At 44.1% G+C, this 25,169-nt stretch overlaps 1 protein-coding gene across 1 annotated transcript in view; it reads left to right on the top strand.

Moving 5' to 3' along the window:
- The window catches only part of BACE2 (beta-secretase 2), a 112,078-nt gene that overhangs the window by 45,422 nt on the left and 41,487 nt on the right, over nt 1-25,169 (top strand). The window contains exons 3-6 of the mRNA XM_043874015.1: nt 13,698-13,914; nt 17,464-17,592; nt 21,821-21,955; nt 23,924-24,025. Coding sequence (XP_043729950.1) covers nt 13,698-13,914; nt 17,464-17,592; nt 21,821-21,955; nt 23,924-24,025 — 583 coding nt within the window. The remainder of the gene's footprint in view (nt 1-13,697; nt 13,915-17,463; nt 17,593-21,820; nt 21,956-23,923; nt 24,026-25,169) is intronic.

Raw genomic sequence — 25,169 nt, 5'->3', positions numbered from 1 at the left:
TCAGCTTCAACATCAGTCCTTCCAATGAATATTCAGGACTGATTTCCTTTAGGATGGACTGGTTGGATCTCCTTGCAGTCCAAGGGACTCTCAAGAGTCTTCTCCAACACCACAGTTCAAAAGCATCAATACTTTGGCGCTCAGCTTTCTTTATAGTCCAACTCTCACATCCATACATGACTACTGGAAAAACCATAGCTTTGATTAGACAGACCTTTGTTGGCAAAGTAATGTCTCTGCTTTTTAATATGCTGTCTAGGTTATAGCTTTTCTTCCAAGGAGCAAGTGTCTTTTAATTTCATACCTTCAGTCACCATCTGCAGTGATTTTGGAGCCCAGAAAAATAGTCTTTCACTGTTTCCATTGTTTCCCCATCTATTTGACATGAAGTGATGGAACCGGATGCCATGATCTTAGTTTTTTGAATGTTGAGTTTTAAGCCAGCTTTTTCACTCTCCTCTTTCACTTCATCAAGCAGCTCTTTAGTTCTTCTTTGCTTTCTGCCATAAGGGTGGTGTCATCTGCATATCTGAAGTTATTGATATTTCTCCCGGTGATCTTGATTCCAGCTTGTGCTTCATCCAACCTAGCATTTTGCATGATGTACTCTGCATCCAATCAGTTCAGTTCAGTTCAGTTGCTCAGTCGTGTCTGACTCTTTGAGACCCCATGAACTGCAGCACTCCAGGCCTCCCTGTCCATCACCAACTCCCAAAGTCCACCCAAACCCATGTCCATTGAGTCAGTGATGCCATCCAACCATCTCATCCTCTGTCGTCCCCTTCTCCTCCTGCCCTCAATCTTTCCCAGCATCTGGGTCTTTTCAAATGAGTCAGCTCTTCGCATCAGGTGGCCAAAGAATTGGAGTTTTAGCTTCAGCATCAGTCCTTCCAATGAACACCCAGGACTGATCTCCTTTAGGATGGACTGGTTTGATCTCCTTGCTGTCCAAGGGACTCTCAAGAGTCTTCTCCAACACCACAGTTCAAAACCATCAATTCTTCAGTGCTTAGCTTTCTCTATAGTCCAAGTCTCCCATCCATACATGACCACTGGAAAAACCATAGCCTTGACCAGACAGACCTTTGTTGCCAAAGTAAAGTCTCTGCTTTTTAATTGCTATCTAGGTTGGTCATAACTTTCCTTCCAAGGAGTAAGCGTCTTTTAATTTCATGGCTACAGTCACCATCTGCAGTGATTTTGGAGCCCAGAAAAATAAAGTCAGCCACTGTTTCCACTGTTTCCCCATCTATTTGCTATGAAGTGATGGGACTGGATGCCATGATCTTAGTTTTCAGAATGTTGAGCTTTAAGCCAACTTTCTCACTCTCCTCTTTCACTTTCATCAAGAGGCTCTTTAGTTCCTCTTCACTTTCTGCCATAAGGGTGATGTCATCTGCATATCTGAGGTTATTGATATTTCTTCCGGCAATCTTGATTCCAGCTTGTGGTTCCTCCAGCCCAGCGTTTCTCATGATGTACTCTGCATATAAGTTAAATAAGCAGGGTGACAATATACAGCCTTGACGTACTCCTTTTCCTATTTGGAACCAGTCTGTTGTTCCATGTCCAGTTCTAACTGTTGCTTCCTGACCTGCATACAGGTTTCTCAAGAGGCAGGTCAGGTGGTCTGGTATTCCCATCTCTTTCAGAATTTTCCACAGTTTATTGTGATCCACACAGTCAAAGGCTTTGGCATAGTCAATAAAGCAGAAATATATGTTTTTCTGGAACTCTCTTAGTTTTTCAATGATCCAGTGGATGTTGGCAATTTGATCTCTGGCTCTTCTGCCTTATCTAAAACCATACCACATACCGTTTTCTCAAGAGGCAGGTCAGGTGGTCTGGTGTTCCCATACTTTACATGTGACTTAAATAAGCAGCGTGACAATATACAGCCTTGTCACACTCCTTTCCCAATTTTGAACCAGTCAGTTTTTCCATGTTCGGTTCTAACTGTTACTACTTGACCTGCATGCAGGTTTCTCAGGAGACAGGTAAAGTAATCTACTTCCATCTCTTTAAGAATTTTCCACAGTTTGCTGTGATCCACACAGTCAAAGGCATCAGGATAGTCAATGAAGCAGAAGTAGATGTTTTCCTGGAACTCCCTTGCTTTCTCCATGAGCCAATGAATGTTGACAATTTGATCTCTGGTTCCCCTGCCTCTTCAAAACCCTGCTTGTACATCTGGAAGTTCTTGGTTCATGTACTGCTGAAACCTAGCTTGAAGGATTTTGAGCATAATCTTGCTAGAATGTGAAAGAAGCACAATTGTACAGTAGTTTGAGCATTCTTTGGCATTGTTTTTCTTTCGCATTGGAATGAAAATGGACTTTTCCAGTGCTGTGGCCACTGCTGAGTTTTCCAAATTTGCTGGCATATTGAATGCAGTGCTTTAGCAGCAGCATCTTTTAGGATTTGAAATAGTTCAACTGAAATTCCATCACCTCTGCTAGGTTTTTTCATAGTAATGCTTCCTAAGGCCCACTTGACTTCACATTCCAGGATGTCTGGCCACACCGTCATGATGCACTTAGTGGTGTGTATATTTATGAATATATGCATATGTTTGTGTATCTGTCAGTATCTGTGTGTACGTGCACATGGTGGTGTGATTACTTGTGTATAGATACATATATCTGTGTAAGTGTAGGTATCTGTGTATATGCATGTGATTTCACACTTAGCATGCATATGATACACACTTAGTGGTGTGTATATTTGTGTATACAGGTATATATCTGTGTAGGTGTGGGTATCTGTGTGTACATGCACATTGTGGTATTAACATTTGTGTGTGGTGTGCATGTATGGCATGTGTACGTGAGTATGTATATGTGTACGTCCACTCCCAATGAATCCACAGCAGGATTCTCCTAACAGCCTTGGTGTGTTCTCATGAGCTCTGCTTTATAAACATTCAAGTCAAACGTGAATGTTTTGTGGTCAGACCTGACTTGCAGGGAGCTCATGACCCTTTGACATTTGTTGAGCACCCCCAATCCTCACGAGGAGGTAGCCTGAGCAGGGCAGGGCTCATTGGAGCTGAGTGCGAGACTGTTCTGGGCAGTGGCCTGGCACTTCTTGGAAAGCCACCTTTGTGTCACCTGAAGTTTGGTGGCGTCAGTCAGGGTGTGGTTCACTGAAACCATTTCTGTGCTGGGAGGTCTTTGTGGTGAGAGAAATCCATGACTCACTTGGAAAGGACACACGGTGAGCTCAGAGCACTCAGGCCCGAGTCAGGGCCCTGAGCTGGCAGCTGTGGGCGGGGCTGGGAAGGAGCAGAGCCGGATGCAGGTCTGGAACAAGGCCAGCCCTGTGTGTCCAGGTCCCTGGACTCTGGGCCCTAGGAAGCTTCGGGCAGTCCTTGTGTGTGTCACTGTTCATCTCTAGAGGAGCCCACGGGGTCAGAGTCAATCTGTCCCAGATACTTGTTGCTGCCCTAAATGTATGCACGTTTTAATTGCACATCGATTTTTTGTGACCCTAAAATTTAGACTCAACAGATAAAGCCAGTAAGCTGCCACGTGTTTAGGCTCATGAACAAGCACATCACATTTCCCTGCTACGGATCCTCTTCGTGTCTTTCCTTTCCCACTTTCTTTTCCCATAGTCTTTTGTTTCAGGGAATAAGCCCCACCTTTTTTGAGGGGAAAAAAAAAAGAAAGGAAACACAGGAGAGAAAGTAACAACTGGGGAGGTTCAGCAAATCCCCAGCAGCCTTAATAAGGCAGGAGTGACCGTCTCTTCTCCCATGCATCTTGGTCTTTGTTTTGGTGGCACAAGGAGGCCACCTGTGTGTCCAGCTGGAGGGAAGGATGGCTGGTGCTTCATGGACCCCCTCCTTCAAGGAATTTGGAGCTTAGGTTATGACTCAGGGTGTTGATAACCTTTGATCACTGAAATTCCAGGTGCACCTCCGGGCTCATGATGCTTTGTGAAGACAGATGTGAGCCCTGGAGCTGTTCTTGGGACTTCAGATGCTTGTGAAGTGGGGGTGCGCTGTGCAGCCAGGGAACAGAGGCTGGCTGAGGAGCCCCCAGCTATCCTTTGCCCCTTGCCACCCAAACTGTGATTCGTCCAAATCCTCTGCCCCAAACGGCCCCCTCCCCTCAACTACTCCATCATGTGACAGATTTTGGAGTCAATCCAAACCTCTCATTTTTATTCACATGGCACAGGAGGCCTGGGAACCGAGAAAGTGGCCCAGGTCAGGCTTCTAGGACAAGAGGTCTGCCATCTTCAGCCCTGGCAGCTCCTCTTTATAGTAAGTGCTGTGTACGCTCTGAACCAAAATGCAAAAGTAGTAAAACTTATCTTCACATGTAATTCTAAATGCCCTGACACAATCTGCAGGGATTGGGGGCAAGGAAAAGGAATTACTTCATAGGATGGTGATCAGCACCGCAATACGTAAACACGCTGGGTAGGAGTCACGTGAAGCTGGGTGATGCAAGAGGCTGTGAGCATCACTTTGGCCATGCAGTGCCCAGTGCAGACTGGCAAACTGAATTAAAATAGAATCAGACACCCAGAACAGCTTGGTTTAGTGATGTCAGTTTTCCAGATCAGTGGAAAATCTTGGTACAGTTTCCCCACAGGATTACCATCTTCAGTCTACACAGTAGCTGCATACCTGGAAAATGCAAAGTATATTAAACTGTGTAGAAGATGTTGATCTTGGTGGTAAGGCAATCCTAGCCCTATTTTTTCCACTACAAGATTCTTCCTAGTTTATACATTCTCCCAGTTTCTCCACGCCTACTGGGGTTCTGCCTGCCATAAGACAGAGCAGACATCCTTTGAGCTCAGATACATCTTTAACAGTTTTCCTCCCCAGAGCAATTTTGTTTTCCATCACAGATCTGTAGACACATGATACAATAGAAGAAAATAATAGTACAGCATAGTGAAGCCAAGTTCGAGATGGGCATATCTACCTTTTAGATTGAAATGTGCAAATCTAACACCATGGGTGTATATTTTCTTGGTTCCCAGACCTACTGTGCTACATGAATAAAAATGAGAGGTTTGGACTGACTCCAGATTCTGTTCCATGATGAAGTGGTTGAGGGGAGGGGGTTGTTTGGGGCGGAGGATTTGGACAAACCACAGCTTGAGTGGGAAAAGGTAGCCAGGGGCTCATAAGAAGGTAAACAGCACAGCCAGGGGTCAGTAAAAGTCAGAGTGTGCTTACAACCCAGTTACCCTTTTGCTGGGTTTCCTTGATGACTCAGCAGGTAGAGAATCCACCTGCAATGCTGGAGACATGGGAGATGCAGGTTCGATCCCTGGGTCAGGAAGAATCCCTGTAGAAGGGAATGGCAACCAGCTCCGGTGTTCTTGCCTGAAAGGTCCCATGGACAGAGGAGCCTGGTGGGCTGCAGTCCAAAGGATTGTCACAAACAGTACCTGACTGACCACACACAGGCATGCACCTGTTTGCTATGCAGATGCAGATATGGAAGCATTCAAGGGTAAACACTAGTCAACATTACAAATACTGGGTTCAGTGCCATTTAATATGTGTACAGTATTTAATCAATGGTAGACAACTGGCTTCTTTCTCATATGCCTTTGACTTTGTTCACTGTTGGCTTGAACCATAATTCTCTCAGCCTTAGTGGGACACAGCCTTCTAATTTTCCTATTACCCAGGTTTGAGTTCAGGTTTCAGGTGGCTCCTGTCTTTCATGCTTAAAGACTGAGCTCCTCTGCCTCCTTTGCACCTGATTGAATGTGAAGACTCCTGGGAACATTCGTGATTCCCATGATGGCTAGCTCTGCCATCCTGCTAACCACACAGGAGAATTCAGGGCTCCCTCCTAGTTTTCTGAGCACCTGAGGGTCTCATCTAGGTACTTCTCCTTTGTGAGCAAACGCAGATCTAGCAGAACCTGCCAACATGCAGGGGAGGCCCCAGACTCCCCTGCTTTGTCAGTTTCACCCCCACTGGCACCTCCATTATTCAGACTTCAGCCTGCCTTCTCATTTGCAAGTATTGTTGAAATTTATTTAGTACCTTAAAACATGACCCACTCTGGGCTTCTAGCCCTGATACTGCCTTTATAAGACATCTATTCTCAGGTGGCTCAGTCGTAAAAATCCTCCTACCAATGCAGGAGACGTGGGTTTGATCCTGGGTCAGGGAGAACCCTGGAGAAGGAAATGACAACCCACTCCAGTATTTTTGCCTGGGAAATCCCATGGACAGAGGAGCCCGATGGGCTACAGTCCATGGGGATTGCCATGACTGAGGAACTGAGCATGCATTCATTCTTCAACTGGGCTCTCAGGCTTCTTCTTGACTGAATCAAACGTGAAACATCACATTTTGACTTCTGGCAAGTTCTATTCAATCACCTGCATTTGTCACCAATACAAACACACGGTGCTTTGCAGGTTAAATACTTGCTTTGATTTATGTTAACCTTTCTCTCCTTTCTTCTGTTTTTCCTAAATAGTTCTCATAGGTTTATGTCAACACAGATGCATTGTTGTTAAGATATGATCTATGAACATAATTTGTATAGTAAATCATGTACGATTAAGTTGCCTGATGCTTTCAGCTCACCTTACAGTTGGCCTAAGCGACACATTCCACCATGGTATCTGATGGAAGCCGAGAGAATGTTCTACTTCCCCTTTCAATTTTTGACAAAGGTTTCTTTTCTGAGATGTAGCTTGCTGCCTTGTGATGTTTCTGTATTTGCTTGTCCCTCTGATCTCTCTTAGTTATAATAAGGTTTCTGGTTGGGTTTGTCAGCCTCTGATTCAAGTCCCCCAGTCTCTGGATATTCAGGTTTAACGCTTCCTGAAACATGTCCCAGTAATTGGAGATTTGACTTGGGGTTCTTTGACAAGATCTCTTTGATTTATGGAATCAGACATCAGGCTACCATCAGTCATTTGTACCATCAGAAGCACTCTTTTCCTGGTGGTGAATGTTCCAATGAATTACTATACAGCAAAAAGGCAATCATGTATTTTTTTAGATGTACTTCTTTTTTAGCCAGTAAAATAGTCTCCATCCAAGTGGCTTGATGAGAGATTCAGTATATTCATCCCCCTGACCTTATACTAATCTATTCAGAAATTAAGTACATTTTCATTAAAATGTCTCCCCCTCCTATACTCCATCTGGGGTGAAGCTCACAGAGCAGTTCTGGCAAAAGAACAATTTCTTGTCTTCAACTGATGCTTATAAGTAGAGTTGAGATATTAGAAAATTATGCAGGTTATTTCCTTAAGGAGGCTGACTTGGACCCTTGAGATCCCATGTTACATCTTTCCATCTGATGATGACACGCATTTTTCTTGATTATTTAGATAATTTCTCAAGTTTGTCCAGGAGGGGTCTTGCCATATTGGGGCCCTGAAGCATTTGTCATTGTTAAGGATGCTGATGACCCTCCAGTGTGAGCAGAAGCCCCTGGGCTGGTGGGTGGCCCCCCCTGACTCTGACATGGTCACTTCCTGGCCTTGGAAGAGTAAGACAGGTATCTGGTCATCTGGTCCAAGTCCCTTATCCCTGAGATAGAGTCCAAATTCTGAAATGTGCAGAAGACCACTGGGGAGGCCTCAGGAAAAATTTTCCAGGAAACTCAACATTCTTTGGGGGGCCGGTGCTTTGGGGGAGCCAGAGTAGGTGGAAGGATTCAACTCTCTCGACCTCTGCCCTCCCACCTCCTCCCTGTATATTCTCTGAAAACAAAATGGGTTTCTTTAAATTAATAAAATGTTCTGTGGTTCTTCTCTTCTCAGGTTGATTGATTTCACTTTTCAATCCTGCATTCCCTTCAGACTTGTTTCAGAGGCAGAAAGTCTCCTGAATTTGGTTCGAAGTGATTCTGTGGCTGTGGGTGGACTCTTCCCTAGCTCCTCATATCATTGATGAATGGCTGTTTCTACACATCCAGAATGGATGCTGCAAAAAAGCAGCCTGTCTGGGATTCACTCTCAATATAGTTAATTAATGTCCAGAGCAGCTGAGAGCCAAAGCATTTTAGTGCCAAGAGGTGGGATGTTAGGACGTAAACATGGAGGAATGCATAGTTTTAGGTCTAGTGCTGAAACCTATGCGTTAATAACATTCAGAGCTGCTTGCAATTCATCTCTGGGGTTTTTGTTCTTTGAGTTCAAGGAGCCCAGGGAATATGAGCTAAGAATTACTTTTTTCTCTAATTATCTAGAACTGTGCTTTCTACAAGGGTAGCTACTAGACACAAGTGGCTATTTAAATTTAAATTAATTAATGTTAAATACAGGCTCATTCTTTAGTCAAACTATCCAGATGGTCCCTGACTTAGATGGTTTGAATTAGCTTTCAACTTTACAATGGTGCAAAAGCAATACACATTCAGTAGAAACTGTACTTTGAATTTTGAATTTTTAAAAATTATTTTATTTAACATTAAAGAAATTGAGACCTATGGACCAGAATTTCTTAATCTCAGCACTACTGACATTTTGGGCAGGGTTTATTGTCGGGGGCTGTCTCGTGCATTGGAGAATCCTGGTTTCTGTTCCATTTGATGCCAGAAGCTTCCCTCTCACACAGCTGTGACAACCAAAAATGTTTCCAGACATTACCAAATGTCACCCGGAAGGCAAAATAGCCTCTAGTTGGTAATCACTGTCATGGAAGCTAAATCCAAGTTCAATCATTGGACAATGCAACACTAAAATCCAAGTTTGGTGCTTTTTATCCCACTTTCAATGGACTTGTTCCACCAATTCTATGGAAACTTTTGTACTCATGGTGGTATGATGGCTGCTGCCCCTCCAGATATCACATATACATTTCCAGCAGGAAGATAGGAGGCTAACAAGTAGCAAGAGGCAAGAACACTCCTCCTAAAGTGGCCATCTTTTCACTGAGAAGGAATGCCCCCCCTAGTGACTGTTCCTACATAGCATTGGTCAGAAGTGTTTGCATTTTTAATGTTGCTTCTCCCAAAGCTAGCAGTAAGGGGACAATCCTGTCTCGTGATGTTGGGAAACAGCAGCCGCTGTTCCCTGTCAGCCCTATGACCATGAGGGTAAGCAACTGATGTATTGACCCATGAGGACCCAGACAGACATTCTGCTTTGTTCACTTTCAATTTAGTAATCAGTAAATTAAAGGAGATATTCACCATTTTATCATAAGCTAGGCTTTGTGATAGATGAGTTTGCCCAACTGTAGGCTAACGTAGGTGTTCTGAGCACCATTAAGGTAGGCTGGGCTGAGCTAAGATGTTCAGAAGGTTCTGTCCATTAAATACATTTTCAACCTAATGATAATTCAACTTACAATAGGTGTATCAGGATGTAACCCCATTGGGGAAGATCTACAGTTACATTTCAGGTGCTTTGTAGCCACCTGTGGCTACTGTATTGGAAGCATAGATAGAGAATATTCCTGTCATTGCAGAAGCTCTATTGGACAGCCTTGGTCCAGAACACAGAAGAACTCCATCTTTTAAAAACCTGGAAGGCTCTTCCCCTCCCTGCACCATTTCAGCCAAGTTTTACCTGAGACTTGCCGCTTTTCCTGGAGGTTGTTGGACTTCACAGTGAAACAGTTTTGGATATTCAGAAAGATTATATCGGAACATTTTCTAGGAAAAAAGCTTACATTTTCTAATAGCAGCTGGTAGATTGAATAAAGGTAGCAAGTGATTAGATAATTATAATAATAGCTATTTTTGTTGTGTACCTGTTGTGTTCTGGGGTTTTGTTCTAAAATACTTTACAAAGAGACTCATAGACTTAGCAAACGAACTTATGGTTGCCCGGAGGAAGGGATAGTTAGGGAGTTTGGGAAGGTCATGTACACACTGCTATATTCGAAATGGATAACCAGCAAGGACCTGCTGTGTAGCGCAGGGAACTCTACTCAATGTTATGTGCCGGCTTGGATGGGAGCAGGCTTTTGGGAGAGAGTATGTGTGTGTGTGTGAATTGCTTAGCTGTGTCCAACTCTTTGTGACCCCATGGACTTAAGCCCACCAGGCTCCTCTATCTATGGAATTCTCCAGGCAAGAATACTGGAGTGGGTTGCCATTCCCTTCTCCAAGGAATCTTCCCGACCTAGGGGTCAAACCCAGGTCTTCTGCATTGCAGGCAGATTCCTTACCATCTGAGCCTCCAGGGAAGCCCTTGGGGGAGAATGGAGACATGCATGTGTATGGCTGAGTCCCTTTGCTGTTCACCTGAAACTACTAAAACATTGTTAATCAACTATACTTCAATTGAAAATAAAAATGTTTAAGTTTGAAAATAAAATACCTTAAATAATGATAATATATTCATTCAAAAAATAAATGGTTTATAGTATTAACTCTTTTAATCCTTAGAATTAACCCTGTGAAGTGTGGTGCTATATTGTCCCCACTTTTCAGTTGAGGAGACTGAGGTATAGAGAAGTTAAATAACTTAGCCTGGAGTCACACACAGCTCCTAAGTGGTTGAAGTGCTATTTGACCCCAGGCAGTGTAACTCCAGCTGCCTCCCACATCTTTGTAAGTCGCACCAGAGTATCCAGAATGTTCACCCGTGAGGGAAATAGCAAACTGGTCAGTACACTGCAGAGGATGTTCTGCCTAGAAGGTCAGCCTGGTTAGAAGGGCAGCCTGGTTCATGCTCTTCTCCGTGACCTCAGCAGATTCTAATGAGTTTTCTGTAGGCTCACCAGGCTTCCCTGGTGGCTCAGATGGTAAAGAACCTGCCTGCAATACAGGAGACCTGGATTCAATCTCTGGGTTGGGAAAATCCCCTGGAGGAGGGCATGGCAACCCACTCCAGTGTTCTTTGCCTGGAGAATCCCCATGGACAGAGGAGCCTGGCGGGCTACAGTCCATGGGGTTGCAAAGAGTCAGACACGCCTGAGCGACTAAGCACAACAGACTAAAAATTAAAAAAAAAAACTTCTCAAAAGAAAGTCATGACACTATAGACTGTTTGGTGGGGATAACTGATCTTCTAGATGAAGAATTGGTAAATTAGGGCTGGCAGGCTACCTCCAGCCTGCTGCCTGTTTTCCTAAGTAAAGTTTTGTTGGAACATGGCCACAGGTGTTTGTTTAATCTGTCACACGTGGTTGCTTCTTCACTAGCAGAACAGAGGAGGTGAAATGGAGATCATGTGACCCACAAAAGCTGAAACATTTATTTTCTGGCTCTTTAGAGAAGAAGCTCACCAGCCCTGTGGTGGACCGTATTCTCTAAGTCTTTCAAAATAACTAGCCTCTTCTGTCAGCAATAGTGCTCATGTTTTGAACTTGAAGAATGACCCTAAATTGTCAGAAAGGACTGGCGTTTCAGTATTTTCATTGCTTTTCAACCTAATGTGTGCAGCCCCTGCTGTGTGCCAGGCATCACTGGATTGGTGCTGGTACTCAGACCTGGCACCAAAGCACCAGCCCTCAAGTGCCTGCCTTTCAGTGGCCTGACTCTGTGCTTTCTGTAAGTAATTTCTGATGGGTCCCTTCCCACTCCATGTGCCTGGGGTCCATTCATGCTTACTTTTCTGCCTGTGCTTGCTGTTGTCAGAAGACACATGTACAGAAAATGTTCACTGAGTGCGGCTCTCTCTTTAAGATTGTGGTGGAGTTAGCTAAAATAGTCAGAAAACATTAAAATTAAACATTCTTTGTATTTCATATCCCGTTATGGAGTAGGAATAAATTAAATTTCTCCAAAATGTGTCTGCCAGACATTTTAAAAATATCTTTTCCCCCCTGATTATAAAAGTTATATATGCAGAAAATGTGGAAGGACCTAACCGCAAGAGTGAGAGCTCCCCCCACAAAACCCCACCACTCAGAGGTAGCCCTGTTAGTATCTGAGTGTGATAATTTTTTTTGAAGAAGATTCTGCCACATATACAAAGGTTTCTTTTATCTTAATTTTTCTCTGTGTCATTGAAAATGTCTTAGTCAGCATCATTTTCCGGTACTACATCGTATTCCATTCATATTTCTGTACCATAATTTACTAAACTGTTTCCTTTTTTTTACTGGGGATTTAGGTTGTTTCCAGCTGTTTGCTACTATAAATAGAACATAATAACTGTCTTTGTTAATGAATCTCTGTTTGCATCATGGGTGTTTCCTTAGGGTCAGATTCTCAGAAGTGCAGTTACTGAATTAAATAGACCTAACATTTTTAATACTTTGGCCGCCTCATGCGAAGAGTTGACTCATTAGAAAAGACCCTGATGCTGGAAGAGATTGGGGGCAGGAGGAGAAGGGGACGACAGAGGATGAGATGGCTAGATGGCATCACAGACTCGATGGGCATGAGTTTGAGTAAACTCTGGGAGTTTGTGATGGACAGGGAGGCCTGGCATGCTGTGATTCATGGGGTCGCAAAGAGTTGGACATGACTGAGCGACTGAACTGAACTGAACATTTTTAAGGTTTATAACATGTACCACCCAAAATTCATATCATCTGTGGCTTCACTTCCTCTCTGTCTCCCAACAGTACCATACTAGGTCATATAACCTGACAGCAAAGACTTATTAATGTGTGTGAATGTTCAGAGATTGAATGTTAAAATGAAAACTGTAGACAAAAAGGTGCATTTACAATGATCCCACTGGTGGTTGGACACTTCTCTTAGGAATGTGATTGTTTTCCTAAGGGAAGCATGTTGGAACACAGATATTTGCTTGGAGATGTCCCTTGGCCTGTAGTCCAACAGAGTTGTCAAGCTCAGCTGGGTGTAAGAATGACCTTACAGGACTGGACACCCCAGGGCCTTGACACCTGCTGCTCTCTCTCTCCAGGACATCCCCCTGCAGAGAGTCCTGTAGCTTACTGTCTTCACGCAGGTCTTACATGAATGTCATCTCTCAGAGCAGCCTCTGTGACCTCCATGTCTCTCTCCCACCCCTCACCCTGCCCTCTTCCCTGGGTGGCTCCCATCACTCATTGGTTGGAATTCTGGGTGTTCATTTGTTTACTGTCTGTCTCTGAAATCCCGAGAGCAAGGCTTCCATTTGCCCTGTCCGTTGTCTGGTCCCGTTCTTGTTATTCTATCTCAGTATCTCTTACCCTTAGGTGTGTGCGGTTGTTGCACTGACTTGTATCCCAGCTTGTCATTAGCATCACCCTTCTGATATGGGGATAATCAGCTTGGGGACAGATGGACGGCCTTGAGAAGGAACCTGTGATGCCAGGAGATCATAGACGCCCTGAGGAGGGCTGGCCCTGGTGTTGGGGGGTGTGGCTTGACTTTTACTCACCGCATTGGCTGTTTGTATGAATTTGAACCTGCAGCCACTTTGGGCACAAGCCACTGGCCCTCCTTCTGGGGCTGCTGGCCCCTCCCCATGTCACAGACCAGCAGTGCAGCGTCCCCCCAAAGTCGGAGGGATAGGCCGACCCAAGCTTGGTTGTGGCGTTCCATTTAAGGACAACTCCTGGCTTACGGGGGATACGTGGGCCCAGGAAGGAGTTAAACTCAGGTTACATGTAGACGCCAGTACTCCCTCACATGTGGCATGGAAAATGTCATTGCCCAAATGTCAGCGATTATGTTATGGGAAACCATGCCTTGTGAACACGAAGACTCTTCCTCGGGAAGAACTGTTGATGCACACCTTCCTCACTCAGAGCAGCTGTCTTGGCAGCCTTGACCACCGTGCGGTCAGAACAGTGGAAGGTGGACGGAGCACAGGACACCACGCCTCTTCTCTTTCTCCAGGTCCAGCACATACCGCCCCAAGGGTTTTGATGTCACTGTGAAGTACACGCAGGGGAGCTGGACCGGCTTGGTTGGGGAGGACGTGGTCACCATCCCCAAAGGCTTCAACAGTTCTTATCTTGTCAACATCGCCACCATATTTGAGTCAGAGAATTTCTTTCTGCCTGGGATTAGATGGAATGGAATACTTGGACTGGCTTATGCTACGCTGGCCAAGGTAAGAATGATGGGTGAGTCTGCGAACATCAAATGATGGAACAAGATTCTGAAACCAGTCCCTGGAGGGGCCAGCAGAGGGGTCAGGCTGTCCAAGACAGTCAGTGAGAATCACATGCTTGAAAGACCAGTGTTCACACGATTGATTAGACCTCTGAGCATTTTTTAAATTTAACGTAAATGGTGAGATTCTTCGAGCCTTTCTGTAAGATATTCCCATGGCATGACTTTTTTTCGTTTGTCTTTTTCTGTTTATTTTACTTGTATAGTTGACAAATGTTAACAGAATCTGAATCCCTTTGATGATGGTGCTTGTTTAGGAGTTTCTATTAGGGCAGGATTAAGAGAAAATACATTTATTAAATTCATAAAGGGGACTTCCGATGCAGGGGATGAAGGTTCGATCCCTGGTCAGGCAACTAGGATCACATACGCTGCATGGCATGGCCAAAAAAATTCTTTAAAAAATAATATTGATAAAGAAGGAGCCTCAGGGTGACAGTGGAAACTCTGCAGGAAGATGTGTCCCGCCAGGCACAGAGCAAGACACTGCTTTCCCCTCACTCTGGAACTGGAGCCCAGATTCCTGCAGGTACACCCTGGGGATCGCCGGCCAGGGGAAGCAGTGATGCTTCAAGGAGAGACAGTGAAACCTTGCCCTCATCAGCATCAGGACCATCACAAAATAGGGAAAGACAGGACTGTTCTCTGTCCTTGGTCCACCCCAAGGAAGCAGTGATCACATGTGGGAGGAGGGGGGTGGGTTGGGAAGGAAAGGATGCCAGGGCAGGTGGATCTGACACCCCGGTGTGGCCCCCAGGCTCTGAGAGGCCAAGGTAGGTTAGTGTACACATGAGAAGTCGCCCCTCCTGGCCTGTTACTGGGCACCCTGGCTTGGCTTCTCCTTGTTCAGACAGGCTTTGAGCCAGCGCTAAGTGTGAAACAAAGAATCGTGGGTGTAGAAAGTCCCATTTTCTCTCTGGAAGGATGTTTGCTCCAGCTCGAGTTTACTAGCAAGTGATGCAGGCAATGAGGTGGGGGTGGGGGGGTAGGAAGGGAGGGGGGGCATAGAGGGCAGGGGGCGTTTCCCAACACTGTAGTTTCTTAAAGAGAAAGAACAACCCGTGATCCCTGGACTGAGACCATTACAAGATGTCCTTCCGTGGAGTCTTCCCCAGAAGGCAGACTTCATAGGCTCACGTTAGTTATGGGTGGATGGAGGGTCAGAGAGGTTTACCCCTTGCCGAGGACTGTCAGAGCACAGAGCCCTGTCTGAAGAGCCCAGATGGATTTTAGAGCTCAGAACCATAGGGCATTCCAGGTGACTCAGCAGTAAAGAATCTGCCTGAAATGCAAGAGATGTGGGTTCAATTCCTGGGTCTGGAAGATTCCCTAGAGAAGCAACCCACTCCAGTATTCTTGCCTGGAAATCCCACAGACAGAGGAGCCTGGCAGGCTATAGTCTACGGGGTCACAAAGTGTCGGATATAACTTAGCAACTAAACAACAACAACCATAAGAAAAGTTTAATGTGAGTTCCCAGACTTGTAACAGCTTCCATTTCTAAATACTTTTCACTGACAACTGACCACATGTTTCTTCTTGTGACTTAAAAAATAAAAGATGTATGATTGATTTGATGCTGGTTATTTGGGAGATGGTAGCTTAAAGCTAAATTATCTGGAATTAATAATACATGAAACGTCCTTGAGAATAGACTGCTTCGGGTTTTTTTGGACGCCCAGACTCCCCACAAGACCTTTTATCTTTTCGTCTATGAGATTCCAAGATGGCCAACAATTCGCTTCGTGTTCCTAGGTTAGGGGAAACCAAAGCAGGATTTATAGGAAGTGGAACATGGCTAGAAATAGGACTGGCAGGGCGGTCTGGGTTGGTGGCCCAAAGGCATTTCTGAAATAGACTCCGTGAGCACCCACTGAGGGTGTCAGAGTGGGCCGGTCCCCAGCTGATGCTGTTTGCTCCCCCACCAAAGATGTGGTTATGGCCACCTGCAGGGTCTCAACCTGCTGAATCAGGTTCTCAACTGGTCCTGGGCAACTGTGTGCTTCTAAACCTTAAAGGTTTAAAAGGGATACATAAAGGGATCCTAAGTCCTGCCGAAGAATAACTTGGTGCAATAATAATAGATCCTGTCCCATGTACCGGGCACTTTTCCAAGCCCTCTGTATGTACTGACCCACTTAAACCCCAGAAGAGCTCTGGAATGTGACTATGATCCCCATTTTACAGATAAGGAAACAAAGAGACAAGTCACACAGTTTGCAGGTCAGGGGTGGAGCCAGGATTCAATTCCAGGCAGTGTTTACCTGGCTGCTTCTCACGAAGGCAGACACAGGCTGGGTCATCACCAGACCCAACCTGGTTTCTAGAGGGGGCTTTGTCTCCTTCCTTGACCCAAACACAAAGTGTTTAGGCTACAATTACACAGAGGGATTGTGCCAAATTCTGCCAGGGTCCACAGAGGCTGGGAAAGAAGCGATAGGAGGCCAGATAGGAAGGAGCTAAACAAATAGGAAGGTTTTTGTCTGATCACACTGCTCTCACTGCCTCCAGAATTAGAGTTTCAGTTCCTACAGATTATAAATAATCCTTCCCTATATTTACTGTGGATGGCCAGAAGATGCCTGCAGCACCTAAGCTGCTACAATTGTTGAGTTTTCATCAAGAACAAACCATTCATAGTCACAAACTCTAATCTCTCCCAGTTGTCAAAGCCAAAATGGAAACATGGATCTATGACATTCTTTCCTCACCACCAGCACCTATAACCCGCCTCCCCCACTCCCGCAGCTAAGACCTGTTCACAGACCATCCTTCCTTTTCAGTTCTAGAGAAATGGGGTTGTTCTCCCAAGGCATGGTTACATGTAAGGAGGCACAGAGGATGTTACTGACATATAGCAATGAGGAATAATGGGCTTTTAAACTGCAGGACAATAGCATCTTTCCTTTTCTGATCGCAGCAGTAGCATGGTTCCTTTTCTGGTCACCAGAGTTCAGCAGACAGCCGGCAGAGCTAAGCCTCCTCCCAGGGGTCAGGAATGTGAACTGTTCCCTTGGGTCAGGCACCTGTCATTTGCATGATGGACAACTGTGACTGAAAGGGGTAGGAAAAAACTTTTTCTGAAGCTGCAAAGGCAGCTCCTGGAGACCCTGTTCTTTCCTTACTCCGAAATGTCTAAGATTAGGCTCCACCACCTACCTAGGTAACCCATTTCTGCATCTTCTCACGCTGGCCTCACGAGGTGGTCAGATGATAAATGGGGCAGCCACTTCACAGCTTCAGGAAATACTATCTTATCTTCCCAACAGAGTCACTGCCCCAAAAGGAAAAATACCAAGTCACAGGGAGTTCTGTTGAAGGCTTCCGAATTAGTGGACTTAATCATGAGCTTGTTTATTTCTTAACCTTGAAAATATTAAATAGAAAGAAATACCATGTTGTACACCATGCCTGGCCCTGCACAGGGTGACCCCTTGTCTACCCTGGAGTCCTTAATCAGATGCCTTGTTTCCTGCCCCTCCTGCAGCCTTCAAGTTCTCTGGAGACCTTCTTTGATTCCCTCGTGGCACAAGCAAAAATCCCCAACGTATTCTCCATGCAGATGTGTGGGGCCGGACTGCCAGTAGCTGGATCTGGTACCAACGGAGGTAGTCTTGTGGGTATCTTTTAGTCTTAAAGGGGGGGAAAATATCACAAACCAGTGGGGCTGTTTTTCCTGCTTTTTATTAAGACTCTGATAGAAATATTAGACACATAGAGATACATAGGTGCTGTAAAGGTTTTGATAATCCTTGTTTTATAGCCTTAAAAATGGATGAACTTAGGTAATTTTTAGTCTTCCCTAAGCATCCTGCTATCTAATAAAATGATTTTCATTGCTTCCCCAAATTCCTTTAAAGCTTTTTTTTTTTTTTAATTTTTTTATTAGTTGGAGGCTAATTACTTCACAACATTTCAGTGGGTTTTGTCACACATTGATATGAATCAGCCATAGATTTACACGTATTCCCCATCCCGATCCCCCCTCCCACCTCCCTCTCCACCCGATTCCTCCGGGTCTTCCCAGTGCACCAGGCCTGAGCACTTGTCTCATGCATCCCACCTGGGCTGGTGATCTGTTTCACCATAGATTGTATACATGCTGTTCTTTTGAAACATCCCACCCTCACCTTCTCCCGCAGAGTTCAAAAGTCTGTTCTGTATTTCTGTGTCTCTTTTTCTGTTTTGCATATAGGGTTATCGTCACCATCTTTCTAAATTCCATATATATGTGTTAGTATGCTGTAATGTTCTTTATCTTTCTGGCTTACTTCACTCTGTATAAGGGGCTCCAGTTTCATCCATCTCATTAGGACTGATTCAGATGAATTCTTTTTGACGGCTGAGTAATATTCCATGGTGTATATGTACCACATAAAGCTTTTTTTTTTTTTTTAATGTTCCTTTGAAAGGTGACTGATTTTGTTGGGTGTTGGAGGGAGGGGCATATAAGGACCTGTGGGGCAGGGTGGTAGTTCGGCTGTGCTCTGGGGAGTGGGGCCTGGGATTTCATAAATTTGTTGGAGAAACAGGAGCATCTTATGCACAGGAGTACATACACACGCATATACACACATGTTACACATCTTATACATACACTATACCCATCTTCAGTTCCAAAGAAGAGCATAGAGAGATAAAAAAGTCTTCCTAAGTGATCAATACAAAGAAATAGAAGAAAACGTAGAATGGGAAAGACTAGAGATCTCTTAAAGAAAATCAGAGATATCAAAGGAACATTTCATGCAAAGATGGGCACAAAAAAAGGACAGAAAGAGTATGGACCTAACAGAAGCAGAAGATATTAAGAAAAGGTGGCAAGAATACATGTAAGAACTATACAAAAAAGATCTTCATGAATAACCATAATGAATAACCATGAATAACCATAACCGATAACCAGATATCCTGGCTCTAGGATACCCATTCAAATGGGCCATAGGAAGCATCACTACAAACAAAGCTAGTGTAGGTAATGGAATTCCAGCTGAGCTATTTCAAACCCTAAAAGATGATGCTGTTAAAGGGATGCACTCAATATGCCAGCAAAGCTGGAAAACTCAGCAGTGACCACAAGACTGGAAAAGGTCATTTCAACAACCTTTCATTCCAGTCCCAGTGAATGCTCAGACTACTGCACAATTGCACTCATTTCACACACTAGCAAAGTAATGCTCAAAAGTCTCCAAGTGAGGCTTCAACAGTACCTGAACCATGAACTTCCAGATGTTCAAGCTGGATTTAGAAAAGGCAGAGGAATGAGAGATCAAATTGCCAACATTCATTGGATCATCAAAAAAGCAAGAGAGCTCCAGAAAAACATCTACTTCTGCTTTACTGACTAAGCCAAAGCCTTTGACTGTGTGGATCACAACAAACTGGAATATTCTTCAAGAGATAGGAATATCAGACTACCTTACCTGCCTCCTGAGAAATATGTATGCAGGTCAAGAAGCAACAGTTAGAACTGAACATGGAACAACAGACTGGTTCCAAATTGGGAAAGGAGTACCTCAAGGCTGTATGTTGTCACCCTGCTTATTTAGTATATATGCAGAATACATCATGTGAAATGTTGGACTGGATGAAGCACAAGCTGGAATCAAGATTGCCAGGAGAAATATCAATAACCTCAGATATGCAGATGACACCACCCTTATGGCAGAAAGCGAAAAAGAACTAAAAAGCCTCTTGATGAAAGTGAAAGAGGAGAGTGAAAATGCTGGCTTAAAACTCAACATTCAAAAAACTAAGGTCATGACATCTAGTTCCATCACTTCATGGCAAATAGATGGGGAAACAATGGAAAGAGTGTCAGACTTTATTTTCTTGGGCTCCAAAATCACTGCAAATGGTGACTTCAGCCATGAAATTAAAAGACATTTGCTGTTTGGAAGAAAAGCTATGGCCAACCTAGAGAACATATTAAAAAGCAGAGACATTACTTTTCCAACAAAGGTCTGTCTACTCAAAGCTATAGTTTTTCCAGTAGTCATGTATGGATGTGAGAGTTGGACCATAAAGAAAGCTGAGCACCGAAGAATTGATGCTTTTGAACTGTGGTGTTGGAGAAGACTCTTCAGAGTCCGTTGGACTGCAAGGAGTTTCAACCAGTCCATCCTAAAGGAAATCAGTCCTGAATATTCACTGGAAGGACTAATGCTGAAGCTGAAACTCCAATACTTTGGCCATCTGATGTGAAGAACCTACTCACTGGAAAAGACCCTGATACTGGGAAAGACTGAAGGCAGGAGGAGAAGAGGATGACTGAGGATGAGATGGTTTGATGGCATCACCGACTTGATGGACATGAGTTTGAGTAAGCTCTGGGAGTTGGTGATGGACAGGGAAGCCTGGCGTGCTGCAGTCCATGGGGTCATAAAGAGTTGGATATGATGGAGCAACTGAACTGAACTGATACATACTTACACACATGCGCATGCACACAATACACATATATATACACATGCACACAGATGCGCACACATGTACACACACATATACACACCACACAAACATACATCATATACGTGTATGCTACACATGTGCACACACTTACACATGTACACACAAATATATACACATGGATATGAACATATACACACATACTTGTGTATACATACACACATGCATGCATGCACACACTATATACAGTTACACAGAGATTTACATAATACATACTTGCACGTGCATAGATACAAATACATGCACAGATGTACACATACCTACACACATACACACACACACATAGTTCAACAGAATCAATGCTGGGAACATGCCATATCCCAAGTGTCTCCCTGATGGGCCTGCACCCAGACGTCTACAAGAGAAGACAATGGGGAGAATGTACATGAAGGGCCCCCAGGGCGGTGACGCTGACCCCTTTGCTCTCTGACTGCGAGAAACAGCCTCACACTTCTTTTACCTGTTTTTTTTTTTTTACCACCTTTTCAGAGGAAAGGGGTGATGTTATACAGATTTCCAAAATGAAGTTTTGATTAGAGAAGCTCTTTTGTTCCTCTTTCCATGCAAATATGTGGGACAGGAAGTCATCCTTCGTCTTCTGCAGAACTAAATTTTGTCAGTCTGTGTGGTTAACCATTTTATTGCATTTCTTTGCCCACGGCTGGGATGGGGTTGGGGAGGATCTCAGTATCAGAAAGCTGGAACTGTATGCATTTCCTCTACATAAGAGAAATTATCAAAGCATCCTGATTAGAGTGGGACATAAAAGTCTCTGCTCTTCCAACACATGGCCCCAGAATGATCCTTGTTTAATTTCCAGGCCTATGCATTTGTTTATAACATCCTGTTAAATTGGAAGTACTGATTCCAGTGAAGTTTTGCCTTATAAGAGCATGCTTCTCATCAGAAAACAAGTACTGTGTGTTAACACATATATATGGAATCTAAAAAATAGTAGTGATGAAGGTAGTTGTGGGGAAGGAGTGAAGGCACAGGTGTAGAGCATGGATTTGTGGACACAGGGAAGGAGGGGGTGGAATGAATGGAAAAAGTAGCATCAACATGTGTACACTATCATGTGTAAGATGGAGAGCTGGTGGGACGTCGCTCTGTAACACAGGGGGCCAGCCTGGCGTTCTGTGATGACCTGCAGGGATGGGGTAGGGTGAGGGGAAGGAGGCTCAAGAGGGAGGTGATATATGTATAATTACGGCTGATTTGCCTTTTTGTACAGCAGAAACCAACACCACATTGGCAAAACAGTTTTCCTCCAATTAAAAAATAAATTTAAAAGGCAAAAAAGCATGCTTCTCTGTGTAACTTTGTTATATGCCTATATATTTTTTTTCTCTTAAATATGTAAATGTTTTCCTTCCCAGGTCCTAGGTGGAATTGAACCAACTTTGTACAAAGGAGACATCTGGTACACCCCTATTAAGGAAGAGTGGTATTATCAGATAGAAATTCTAAAATTGGAAATTGGAGGCCAGAGCCTTAATCTGGACTGCAGAGAGGTATTTCCACTCTTATCTCTTTGTGTCTCCTTGTCTGCATGTGCCTGGGCCACTAAATTTGCATATTTAATTCAGGTAGTACCTGAATATGAAATCAGACTGTGCATTACATTGCAAAATAAATCAAAAGCTCATGACAATAAAAGTTACAGGGCCTTGTTGACGTAATTTTATATCAATGACCCTCCCTCTAATTGCTTCCCTTGAATTCCTCCTCTTGAAAAAGAGGAATTAGCATAAAATGATGAGTGAAAAAAGTTATATAGAACCACATCATCCTGGCTTGATGGTCCCTGAACTCTGTTCAAGAGAGTAAAATAAGCAGGGTTTTTATCAGAGTAAAAGGGGACTAAAAATAAGCAAAATGAAACCAGAAATACATCATCAGCTTTATCCTCCATCAACAACTAATCCCCCATTTCCCCCCCAGTACACAGTTCTCATTCGAAGAAATATTATGATCTAAAGATGTGGGTGGCTGATGGTGCTAAGAGGAGGCAGAGCTGGGAAACCACATCTCTCATTAACCTTGTTCACACCTCTCATTGCATTTTGGCTTATTTGTGGCACATAATGACATGATTGTGATGATCTCCAACATTTTCAGAATTGTTTTTAAAAACCACCAGCATTTCATCAGCATTGATTGTATTCATACCTGTCATCATTGCCTTTCACTTTAACCATCACATTGTACCATGAGTATATATAGAGATGCCTCTGCAGAAACAATCAAAGCTTGATAAAGAAATGGTCCAGTCCCCTGGGATGGTGTTTCTGTCCTAAGTCTACATATCTGTTTATTGTCAAAAGACATTTATTTGCCACTAAAGAGTCCAATGGCAGAATCTGATGGGCTGGCCTAAAATAAAGTACAAACTCCGTGTGTGTGTGTATTGGAAAGTATAAGCACCTTTGGAGGTTTGATTCTCAGTCTTCGTTCTCTCCTGCCCCTCTTCCCAATCTGCCACCTTTGCCACAACAGAGAAAAAAATAAAAGTGAGATCATCCTACTCCAACATTTCAGTATACAATCTTGCTTGTCTTACACACACAGGCATGATAATTTTGTGAACAAACAAAACTGTATTTAGAGTTTTTCTAAATTGAAATTAGTTTTACACTTGAATATGAATCAGTTGCTGTATTTCAGTTTCTCAAAATTCTTCACTCCTCCCACCTGCTACCTAAACAAATCCTTACTTTCTTTTGACCTGATTGGTGTATTTGATCATATGACTCAGGGATTTGCCGTGGAAACAGGAGGATTAAATTGCCCATGGCTCACTCCATCACGTGGCAGCCTTGCTCATCCAGTTATGTCCCTAGAGGCTGGGTGACTTCTTTGGTCTTGGCCCACTGACCTCCACCTTCCCCCTTGGCCACATAAAGAATGACAGAGGTGGGGGCAAGGCTGGCAATGCCTCTGTGTTGTAAGATTCTCTTATTGAATGGGGCTTTGGTTCCATTCTAAATGAAATATGGAGTGTCTGTTGAAAAACCGTCCTTCCTCCTCTTTCTCTGCTAATGGAGTAATAGAGAGTTGATTTTGCACGATTTACATAAATAGAATTTAGTGTTTCATTTCAACCTCTAAAGACAAATGGGTCTTTCCTCTTTGGCGGGGCGGGGCGGGGGTGGGGGTGGGGGGGAGGGTGGGGGGGGTGGGCGGGGAGGGTGGTGGTCCTTTACAGGATCCAGCCACTGCTGAATAACAGAAGTGTCCTGAATTAAGCTGTTGATTTTGGTGATATCACTGCCCTTTTCTGGCCTCAGTTTCTTTACCTGTAGTGAGAACACTGGGTGAGGAAGTTCTTGGTTCCCAAGTTCTGAGAATATGAAATGAATTATAGACACACTACTGAATGCGTGTGTAACAGAAGCAGGGTGATGGCAGGCTGGACTGTGCATTGACGTGGCTGCCCTGTTGCTCACGTGCCTTCTCCCCACCCACATCCCCTGTTCTAGTACAATGCGGACAAGGCCATCGTGGACAGTGGCACCACGCTGCTGCGCCTGCCCCAGAAGGTGTTTGACGCCGTGGTGGAGGCTGTGGCCCGCACATCTCTGGTGAGTCCCCAGAATGTTTGATGAGTCTTGGAGGTCAAGCCAGGTCAGGACCACATACTGGGGAGTACCACCGTGTATTCTAACAATTCCCATCCAAGGGTTTGGAGGGTTGTTTTAATGATTATTTCTGAAGTTCATGATGTTATTCTTGGATGGTGGTGGTGTTTGGTCTCTAAGTCATGTCCAACTCTTGCAACCCCATGGAATGTAGCCTACCAGGCTCCTCTTGTCCATGGGATTTCCCAGGCAAGAATACTGGAGTGGGTTGCCATTTCCTTCTCCAGGGGATCTTCCCAACCCAGGTATTGAGCCCGCATCTCCTGCATTGCAGGCAGATTCTTTACCACTGCACTACTGGGGATTCCCAATTTATTCTTTGATATTAACCAGCAAATAATTCCCTCACTTTAATCTCAGAGGTCTTAGATCTAAAGATGCAATGCTTTTCAGTATTTCAAATAACTATGTAGTTGCTATGGTACTTTTTTAAACTAAGGAAAAATAAACCACTTGGTAACACATTAAATAGTAAACCAGGAATGTGTTTGTAGCTTTTTCAACAAACCAAAGATTATGCTCCATTTTTGGCCTCCTTCCAAGCTATGCTGGGATTTTTAACTCCTACTTCTGTAACAAAGTATGATTCACAGAAGACAAAGGTCAATCCACCAATGTAATAATTATTTTATGGCCATGCTTTGAAATACCGTTAAAATCCTGGTAAAGGACAACACGCCTTGAGGGCCTGGTTAACATCATCCCAGTGTGACCCCAACTTTCAATTAGTTCGAGCACTAGCATGGACCACGAAGGACCATCCTTCATGGGTGGGAAGGACCACAGCTTTGGGGGGCAGATGGACTAGAATTTAATCTAGTTTCTGCCACTTATTAGCTGAGTGTCTTGTGGGGCAAGGGGTTCTTTTGTGCCCCCTGAGAGCTTCTGTGTTCTTATCATGGCTTGTTGTGAGGGTCTAGGGTAACACAGCGGGTGTTTGGTCAAGAAGTACTTCTATTTAATGTCTAAACCATGGTGCTACTGCTTTTTGTTTGGATGCAAGATAAATATTTCTCTCAGCTTCTTGGGTGTCTTCATAAGCATCTGTCCACACAGGGCCACTCTTACAAGGCCACCAAAAAAAGTC

The sequence above is a fragment of the Cervus elaphus genome, chromosome 19 (genome assembly GCF_910594005.1).
Source record: "Cervus elaphus chromosome 19, mCerEla1.1, whole genome shotgun sequence".
NCBI classification, from domain to species: domain Eukaryota; kingdom Metazoa; phylum Chordata; class Mammalia; order Artiodactyla; family Cervidae; genus Cervus; species Cervus elaphus.
The sequence above is the reverse complement of the archived record's forward strand: the minus strand, read 5'-3'. Positions and strand labels throughout refer to the sequence as shown.